At 41.9% G+C, this 10,769-nt stretch overlaps 1 protein-coding gene across 1 annotated transcript; it reads right to left on the minus strand.

Annotated features, from left to right (window-relative positions):
* Positions 1 to 1,696: 1,696 nt before the first annotated feature.
* On the minus strand, positions 1,697 to 10,118 carry LOC307091795 (uncharacterized protein; the record flags this gene model as incomplete). Its single annotated transcript, XM_079758609.1, has 4 exons — positions 1,697 to 1,851; positions 3,736 to 3,845; positions 6,328 to 6,442; positions 10,052 to 10,118. The coding sequence occupies 4 exons, from the start codon at positions 10,116 to 10,118 to the stop codon at positions 1,697 to 1,699; spliced, it is 447 nt and encodes a 148-aa protein (XP_079614735.1).
* Positions 10,119 to 10,769: the final 651 nt, after the last annotated feature.

Genomic DNA, 10,769 nt, shown 5'->3' on the forward strand with positions numbered 1-10,769 from the left:
ACAAGCTATGCTATTAAATGTCTAAGGACATGTTGAAACAATCCAACGCGTGCCACAAATGCATCTGAAATGCATGTGGCAAACCTGACCTTGGCAGAAAACAAACCAATACAAAAACATATGTAATGTTTACTTTCTAAACCTCAGTATGTATGAGGTGCAATTTATTTAGGCAACTGGTTTAGGTATTTAGGTCCCGGGAGGCTATATACCACCTTTTTTTAAAAGCATAAGCAATTAGTTTTGTTTATATTGAAGTAGCTTGTGACGAGGTATTACATTTTCAGAACTAATTGGTTCAAATGTTCAAGAATGTTGTGTTTTTTGCATTATTTGTTGATTATAAGCAGTACTCAAACATTGAGTTCAGTCCGACCGCCTAGTTTTTTGGTTCCAGCTACACTTAGCTTAGTTTGTCAGAACACGTGGAGAGGTATGGTTCAGGGTTTAGACCAGGACCAGAGCTAGGAGACCCAGGAAGGGGAACATGGACGTGGACTGTACTCTGAGAGAAAGACCAGCCTGAGACACCCACTCCAGCAAGGTCCCACTAACGAAGAGTGGTTTCATTCACTTTGTGATACAAGAAGTGTTTTCAGGCAGAGTGAGGCTTTCTTTTGGCCTGAGTGCACATGTATGAGACATTTCACATCGCAAGTCAAACCGTTAACTGCCACTGACTTTAAAACATTTTTAAAACAATTTAAAGTACTTGAAAACACGGCACTGACGTCAGCAGAATTCCAAGTTATAGATTTATGATGGTGGAGCACAATTTAGAGATTTGAAAGTTCCTGTGCATATAAACAGACTTTCTAAGGGTTTGCAGCCAAGCAAGCTACTGCTACCACTGCTAACTATCAAGTGTGCAGTCCTCATACAAGGTCTGGGGCTTTGATAATATGTCCAGATGTTCCTAGGGTTAAAACATGTGGGGAAGCAGAAAATCAAAAAAATAAAATAAGTTGAAGTATTTCACCCTAAACATGGGGAGCAAAAGTTGGAGCTGAAAGGTCAGGAACCGCTGCACTAGTCCCCAGCCCCACCTCCACCTGCCATAGCCCTGCCCCCTAGCCCCACAGCCCCTCCCCCCAGCTCCCAACGAGCCAATGACGACTCTGGGTCAGCTGCAGCTCATGGCACAGCGTGTGAATGGCACAGAGAAGGACAAATCAAACTGATCCTTGACCAGCTTGTGTCACTGTGGCACTGAGTGTTGAGAAATAGAAATACTGCATGATATTAGAGGCAAATACAACCAATCTAACATGAACCAAAGCACCGTGTCTCGGGGTGATTGGTTGTAACAAGGCTGTTTATCGTGCTTGTTGAAGCATGACCCATGGAGGTTGGTTTTCAGAGTACCCCAAGCAAGATATGGATTGCTGCCTGCATGAGTCATGCAACGGATTGGAGCATAACATCAGCCCACGGCGATACTGTCCGGGTCAAACTTCAGGTCAAGGAACTCTTTGTTGTCCCGTCGAAATGAACCTCAGACCAGAGATAGCACCCAGGTGTCATCAGCAGCAGCAAGACGGAAGGTGAGCTTGGCTGCAGAGGGGATCAAGAACGTCTGGTCCCTATTGGACTCTTCACAGTAATAAACAAGACACAGCTCTTAAAAAACAGAAGAAAACCAAAGACAAAGGGGATTGATGGATCCTAACCCAGGGGCATGTTGGGTAGTGGACAGTTATTTGGCCAGGGCACGGGCCTTGGCAGCGACAGCCTGCGCCCGCTGTAGCGCCCCCTGGCTGGTCTCCCGCCGCACCAGCTGGTTGGACTCAAACAGGCCCTCCTGACAGCTGCCGCCGGCACCGCGACCGCCGTCAACGAACGTCAGCACCCCTGCAGCGAGGAACACACGTTCACTTTTAGGGACAGAGGTATTTCTACGTTGGTTTTGTTGCAGCTTTTGAATCCAAACAACCAGAAATACGTTTTTTTTCTCCTGTTGTCTATTAGAACTGGCAGCCAAGCAGGCTTTGGTTTGTGGATAAATCGATGGATCCTGCACAGGAAGAGCTTTGGAGATTTTTCAACTATGCCCAGGAAGGGTGTGTGGAGGGAGGTTTTGATCGGTCAGATCATCATCATCCTCTCGTTTCGTCACTTCTGTTTCCCTCCTGCTCCATCACTGCTATTGCTCATGTCTACCAGAACATGGTGAAGATGAACAGTTTTGGATCCCAGTTATTCTACATTTATACAGCCTTTGGCGCTGTAACTTCTGTTTTTGATTCAGAACACTATTGAGGGAAGCCAAAGCTCAGTTGTCCTGCTTTGGCTAGTTTGAACTGGAAGAGTAAATTGTTCAGTTAAAAAATAATAATAATGAAGAATAATGATCGAATAAATAACATCCTTGAGAAGTGGCAGCGAGGCAAACGGTGCTTCAACCGCGCATAACGCACATGTTTTAAGGAGAAATGTCTTGATCAGATGAATGGAGAGGGCAGAACAGAACATCTCTGTCAAAAGAGGACGAGGACATCTCTGTGCCGTTAATGTGTTTTTTAGTAGTTTGAGTACAGCGCCAAAACAATTTGTGCTCTTCAGAGAGCACAATGTTGAGTGCTGCCTTGGCCTTTCATCACAGAAATGACAACTCTGAAATAAACATCCTAGTTCTCTTAAGCACCAGTAAAGCGACATTTTGTGTGTTTTTGGCATTGAAGTCGTATTCAATCTAAGTGTTCCCTGCAACAGAAATGTTCTTATTTCTCCTCGGTTTGAGTGTTGGCTGGGGTGCAGGTCGGTGGTGTCAGCGGTTTTCGCTAGCACAGGGTTAGTAAAAGCTGACTTAAAACACTGGTGGTTATAATAATGCTTATGTTTTATATGATTTGTCCAGAACGGGGGATATAATTTGCCTTCATGACTGGAAGGTGCGTTATTTACAGTGGGAAAAAAACATAATGAGCGGAAGGGTGAAAAAATAATTAGACTAATATGTCTGTATTTTTCTAAATTAAATGGTATATTTTCTGTTGAGACAGTTGTCAGGCGCAAGCTGTACCTCTCCCCTCTCCTCCCTCGTCCCCCCCACGTCTACTAAACAAAGATTGTGTTGATTACCTCGGGAGAATCTCATGTAACAAGGGAGCTCAACACCTTCCAACCCAGAGAGATAATTACAGCTTTTTCCCTTTTTAAATATAATCATTAGGAGCGAAGTAAAAGCGATGTCCACCACTTCTTTGGCCTGAAAGGCCAACAGCAAGGACCCCCTCCCGACCTCACACACACCACCGTCTGATTTATCTAATTAGCACATCTTTATCGCAGACGGAGGACCACTGAGGCACTTGGTCTGCAGCAGAGAGACATCAAGCTCAAGCCATTAAAGCGAGTTTGATTAAACAAAGAAAAAAAACTAGGAACATTTATACGCCATCTGATTTCATTTTTCAATATGTGCAATTGAAGAAAAAAATATTATAATGGCCCATCTAGTATATTGAAATCAAGAAATCTATAGCAATTACATGATGGCATAATTGAAAGAAAAATTGCTTAATATGAAGGCTAATATATGTATAAAAAAGCAATAAAGTGAATCAATAACAGAATGTTTCTATATATACCTTCACAGCCCAGCCTAATGACAAGGTGCTATTACCTAAACCAATATCGATGATTTAAAGTAGTACATTTTGAATGATGTGTACAGATATGGGGAACGCATGCAGTGTTTAATGTAAACGGAAAGATCCTGTGTTGAAGATTTACCGTATCCGTCGATGCAGCCGTTCTTAAACTCTCCTTCAAACTTCATCCCGTCGAAGCGACAGAAGACACCGCTACCTTGAAACTTCCCCTGGACAAATTCCCCCTCGTACCTGTAAGAACCGAAGCACACATCAAGACTGTTTTACACTTGCAAGGAGCAGAGAACATATAGTAGTTTTATAATCTTTTCCGTTAGATTGCAGCTTTCAGGAAAATAGAAATGGAAAGAAAAAGCAAAGAAGTGATACAAATAAATCTATTGAAATTGAACAATGAAACAACAAATTAAATACAATAATATGCATATCAACAAACAGATTATTAGTCATCAGCATTATCTTTGTACTTCTAAGTATAAAACAATTATAAAATCAAACACCAAAGCAGAAAAATAAATATTCTTTGTTTAATAGATTTTTTAAGACCAAAATAAGTACTGATTACTTTTATATGATAAAAAAGAAATGGGATATTATGTCCTCCAACTAAATGCAAACAAAAGTGTGTCTTCAGAAATCTAGGCGTCTAATTTAATGTCCCACTTACATTCAAAGTCAACCTACTCAAATATTTTCTGTATGTTTGTAACGTCTTGTCTTACACATGTCAATGTAAAATGCATAATACCTTCTTTTTTTACCCTTATATGTTTTTATTGTGATTAGGAATGTGAGGTTTGTAAACCACTTTTCTCACTTGTATCTTTAAAACACTTCATAAATGTCTTGAACAGTGCTAAATCTAAATAAAGTATACATTTTCAGGTAAATAAGGAATATCATTTTGAAAATATTATTGGGTTAACCCTAAAATATTAATGTGACTATTTTGGTAGTCTGAAAGCGCTTTGAAACCTGTAATTCGCTCCACCCATCAAACAGCTAAGTACTAATTGGTTTACTGCTGCCAGGGAAACTTAACCTGGCAGAACATCAGTACCAGGAAATGGACAAGTCAGGTCGTCCACCACCTTAAGACAGCAAGAATCTAGAAATCCATTTCCTGCAGAAAATGCTGTCGGCTAAAATAATTTTCTACATATGTTAATAAATCAACAGTTTATGCCGAACAGCATTAACATAAAAAAAACATTTTAATAATGTCTGTTGAATATAAGTTGAAGTGTCAAACAAATAGCTAAACTTAAGTTCAACCTAGGCCTAGCAGTATAAGTATTAGCATGATAAGTTGTAGATGTAGTATTACACCCCTTTCACACATGCAGTCTTCCCTTGCAATGTTCCAGAACATTTCCTGCATGTGATCATGTGTGATGGGGCCAGGGGTCATTAGTCCCTGGAAATCTGCATCGCCATTTACCTGCACCAAACATTTGTAGATCAGTGCAGCAATACATTCTGTAAAGATACTAGCCTCAAACTATTGCCTCATTCTCCAAAACCATAACTCGGACCACTAGATAATGGATATTGTCATGCTGAGCAGAACTAGATTGACACATGGATGTCCACCATGTGTCTGTCCCTTCCAGTATTTGAATTTATGCACAAGTAAAATAAGGGTGTAAAAGAGGAGACTGCAGTGTCATGAAAGGGGAGAGTCTCCATTGGGACCAATGGTAAATTAATTACATGGGGGTCAATTCCAACCGCTGAATTATTTGAACTCAAGCGAAAAACGAACCAGCCAAACTGGTTTAAGCTTGCCATTGTGTTTCTAGTTGAAATATCGATGTGTTTAGGCTCCACGGTCTCCGAAATGTTTATCTTTGGTTAGAGCTAGATGGGCTAGAACGGGGATGATGTTGCACACTCTAACAAGGCTCAATGGGAGTCAATGAAAAGAAGCAGAAATATGCTCAAATAGTATTAAACAAAATGGTATAAAATAGAACAAAAATCTGTTTTTATAAAGAATAAAGATCTAAATGTGATAATTTGTTAAATGTTTGAACGGAGTTGAAGACAGGTGGAAGAGACAGTTGCCTAACCTTGGAAATTTATGATAATAAGAAAGCCTAGGAAGACCAGTAGTTGAGTGATGGCTAGCACACCCCTAAATAATATGTAAGACATAATAATAAATATAGATTCTTCAGATTCTGTGAGAAAAACACTTGACTTTATAGTGATTAACCTTCTGCTCTCTTGTCACACTTCTCTATGAATTCTGAGTTTGGTGGGGAACAAACTCTTGGTAATTGCATGGCTTGAAATATATATGAATGTCAAAGTATATCATATCAAAATAAAATGTGTGGTTTCACTAAAGTAATTTCTCTTTTGTCAATAACAAGTTCTACAGTGCTTTCTTCAGCTTTACTTCTTTCCTGTCTTTGTCTGCTGCCATAGCTTTCTTTCACATTTCTGTCACATTTTCCCACCTGGATTGGAACAATAAGTACATGAAAGGAGGCATTAAGGAACCTAAATTCAATTTATATTCTGTACATTTAAAGAGCGACGGAGCTGAACAGAGGGAAGCTTTCACTGAGCCCTTATCCTTATTTCATGACGGTAAAATGGCCTTTCTCTATAAACGGGGTCAACAGGGAGCTGTGACTGTTTTCCCTGAGGGGGAAGAACAAAAGGAAAGGTCAAAGGTGGGTCAAATAGGGCGTGCGACATTGACCTGGAGTTGTCAGGGAACACTAGCACCCCACATCCGTTGAAGAGGCCGTTCTCGAACTGTCCCGTGTAGCATGTCCCATCGCTGAAGTTCAGCTGGCCCAGGCCATGCCGGAGCCCTGAGGACAACACACGTCAGATTAGTCATGTTTAAAACCAACACTCTCCGCTATTGTTTAATACAGTGGTTCTAAAATGGGGGTACGCGTACCCCTAGGGGTACTTTGGAGTACTGTATGGGCTGCTCAGAAATTAAAATAATAATAATAATAATAATAATAATAACCAAATAATATTTTTTTTCATCCTGAGCAAGTTCTAATTCTGAAAGCTAGACAATGGAAAAATCAAGAAAATGGTGATTGAAATGTCAAAATGTCAAAAACAAATTGAGCGAAAAGGGGGTACTGCTAAATATGTCACGAAAAAATCGTGGTCTTCCGCATTAACCCCCTAGTCTGTTGCCAGGAAAAATGAGATGAGAAGTTTGACCATTTACAAAAAAATGTTGCAGACTCAAAATTTTTCACAACATGCGTATTAAGCAGTACTTCCTTATATTATTGAATAGCGAGTGAGGCCATTTTAAGGTAAGATTACCCTTTAAGATAACATTTCATCCCCATTTCCCCACTTGCTGAAAGCTTTAGCTACATTAGAAATCCAGACAAACACGTGATGGGTGTGGAATAGAAGTACGAGTGTGTTGTATTATTGGGAGAGTGAGTGTGTGTGTGTGTGTGTGTGTGTGTGTGTGTGTGTGTGTGTGTGTGTGTGTGTGTGTGTGCGTGTGTGTGTGTAAGTGAGAGATACGGGATGGGGGATGTAAGTCTATTGGTTAGGGTGTTTGACCAAAAGGTTCTGTGTTTGACCAAAATATTGTAACAGGAATATTAATTATTTTTTAATTTTAATCCAACAATTTAATGTAATTGATTGATAGTTTACACCCGCACCAACAGTGCAGCTCTTGCCACCCTTCTGTCAAAATCCTGGAGGTTGCGGATGGCACATCCTTCATTAGATGAATCTCCAATGGGGCTGAGTCTGCCAACAGGAAGGATGGTGACCACCTGGCTTCCTAGTGTACCCAAAACTATGGAGCTGATTTATCCGACAAATATTATTCAGACAGACTGACTGAGTGGCACATGTCAGGGGATGGAGATTTCAGCGCGTTTACGGAGCTAATGTCGCATAAAGAACTTGCATACTTTAAACTGATGAAAGCAAGCAGTCAGTTATTGGACAACCTTGTCTGATACCACAAGCTTGACATTAAAATCAGAAGCCTTTGGACAAAAATGTAATGACCGTCAACAGATGAATAAGAAATTAATCAATGGTTATCCACAAATCCATTAATTAAATGCGGGTGGTATGTAGGAATGTATAAGTTAGGTGGGTAGGTTGATTTTGTTTACAGTGCACGTTGCTTTCAGTTCTGAGACAATAGTCTAAGTCAAGACTTTGTTAATTGGCATGCTGCTATCAAATTGGACCAAAGCGCTTGTGTGACCTTGGGAGGCTATTGACAAGTGTTACATTCAGACTCAAAAGCTTTTCATCTCTGCTTGATTACACATTTAATGAAGATGTTTTATGGTTTTTCAGGGACGACTCGTTTTGAGAGTAGGCTAACCTTCGATGGATAGCTCAATTAGAAGAAGGACCCAATTCCAAAAGAAACCAAGTAGTGTTGGAAACAAGACTGAGGATGGGAGAGAGTTTTCAGTGGGCTGGCGATGTGATGAGGTGGGAGGCCCTCAGCACAGGGAAGACCATGAATTAGGGGCTGACCGGTGGGGGAATCCAAGGCAATAAAAATGGTGTGGTTTAAAGGGGAAGCACCCGCCTGGGCTTTTTTCTAATTTAAAAGAGTACTGATTCATAAGCGCATTGTGAAATAGGGGCCTCCAGCATCAACTGTTTTTCTGCAAAAAAGGAAAGTGAGGTTGGACAATCTATGGAGTTGTTCAATATCGGACCCACAGAGTATGCAAATCCCAGGCCGATGACATCAGTGCACGTCAATGGTCCAACTTTCCAGCAGAACTTGAAGTTGATTTTTACACAAAATGCCTGCGTACGGTAAACCAAGGCCCTCGCACCTCAGCCCAACTAAGGGCTGAGGTGAGAGACGTGTCCCCCCTGGTTCTACTAATGGTGGACTAAATTAGACGTTCCATCTGTCAGGCTGCTTAGAGCGCTGCACCACCCTAATCCCACCAGGGTTTCCGCAAGAGATTTGAAGAGATTTGGCTGAGGGCTAACCGAATCAAAGGCTATCCAGGATACCTCCACAAACAGCCGTTTTCCTTTCCTAGCCATATGTGTCATTGGGTATATGTAAGTCTTTGTGTAAGACTTTGTGCATCCGAACATGTGTGTGTGTGTGTGTGGTGGGTGTATGTGTCTGTGTGTTTGTCGAGTCTGAGTATGTGTGTTAATGTGTGTGTTTTTACAAGAGTACACTCATGCAGGTGTGTGTGTGTGTGTGTGTGTGTGTGTGTGTGTGTGTGTGTGTGTGTGTCAGTGTGTGTGAGGAATGAGCTTTAGGAAATCTCCAACTTAAAGTGCCAAAGCCTGAAAAAGAGAGCAACAGCCAATGAATTTCCCCAGCCTGCTATTTAGTGGCAAAAGACCAACAGGCAGCTAGACAGAGAGACAGGCAGCCAGACATGGACAGTCAGTCAGATAGATGGACAAGACAGTCAGACAGACTGAAGGAACAAAGCGCTTTCACATAAAGTGTGACCAAGTAGGAGCTCGGTAAGTCAAAATGTGACATGACACATACTAAGAACATGCCCCCTCTCCCAATAATTTCAGATGAATTTCCTTGCAGTCTTTTTATTTGTCCAATCTTGTGTCAGGTCACTGTGTCTGACCGATGATGTCATCAGAGGAGAGAAGTTGAGCTGATGTTGACTTAGCGTATTTCCTGTAATTTGATCACCCTACTAGTCTCCCTCACTCTCTCTCCACTGAATTATTCATCATGTGACACAGGACCTAGGTCTGACACACACACACACACACACACACACACACACACACACACACACACACACACTCAACTGCATGCCAATATTTGCACACATACATAGACACACACACAAACACACACACATGCACACAATCGTGGCAAAGACACACCCGCCTACAGTGGGTGTTTGTGTGCAAACAGAGCAGCAGGTTCAGGTGCCCCCCCCCCCCCCCCCCCCCCCCCCACACACACACACACACCCTCCCCTTTGTGCTCCAGAACTCTGTTTTCTTAACTTTAGCATGCCCTTCGTGCTTCAAACTGAAGAAACTGGTTATAGGGGCTTTGTGTGTGTGTGTGTGTGTGTGTGTGTGTGCGTGTGTGTGTGTGTGTGTGTGTGTGTGTGTGTGTGTGTGTGTGTGTGTGTGTGTGTGTGTGTGAGAACTCTGATATTTCAAGTGGCAAGAATAAACAAACCCCAAAGTCAATCTTAGTTTAAAACAAGCAAATCATTTAACGTCACAACATCACCTGTATACCATGAAATCTGGACATTATTCACATGAAAAGGGATCCTCTGTTTCATGTCATTTTAGGGGAAATTAAAAATATCTAATGGTGGTGATGATGGAGCATAGAAACCGGGGGTATGGGGGGGGGTGATTATGGAGCTAGTAACCGTGGTGATGATGGAGCATAGTAACCATGTTGATGATGGAGCATAGTAACATGGTCTTGCCTTCTCGCCATTCTCCGTGGTACTCCTCGCCGTTGGTGTAGGTGAAGGAACCTCTCGTCAGGGTCATGGGTGCTACTCACACACACACAAACGCGCAAGCAAACACGCATTCCCACAGACACGCATGCGTACACCATACACGTGCACACACGTTATAATTGAATGCCAGCGGGAGCTGCTTGAAAAACGTGTTTCTTTATTTTTGTACGCGGCTAATGAACCCAATGTCCTCATCACATTTTTTGGCGTACGTTCTCACAACAGTCAAAAAGGATAACCTGAGATCCTCACATAATATAAAATAAACAGCTATAGGCGTAGGTTTCGCGACAGAAGATTTCAACATAAAAAACTACGAAAATGGCTGAAACACAGCATCATGCAAACAGGCTAGTTGGAAGATAACAGCCGTGCGAGTGTACTGTATTATTGCAATGACATGCGAAATGATTCTCCGAGTTCGCTAATGCACGACACCCGAGCCTCATGTGTTGCCATATTCTAATCCACGCTGGATCAGTTTAGTTAAAATAGCATAGTGGTCGGCCTATAATATAGTGGTGATCATCCCTCTATCCCTACAGCCATGTTGCCACAGTAACGGCGCCCCAGTGTCCTGCATCCTCCATGCCTCCGCTAATATGACGTCTGACACTCTCAACCACCGACAAAGAAACACTCTCATTACCTGCTGGTTATTTAAAGCCAGGGGGGCTCT

Source organism: Pollachius pollachius (assembly GCF_949987615.1).
Source record: "Pollachius pollachius genome assembly, chromosome: 2".
Classification (NCBI taxonomy): domain Eukaryota; kingdom Metazoa; phylum Chordata; class Actinopteri; order Gadiformes; family Gadidae; genus Pollachius; species Pollachius pollachius.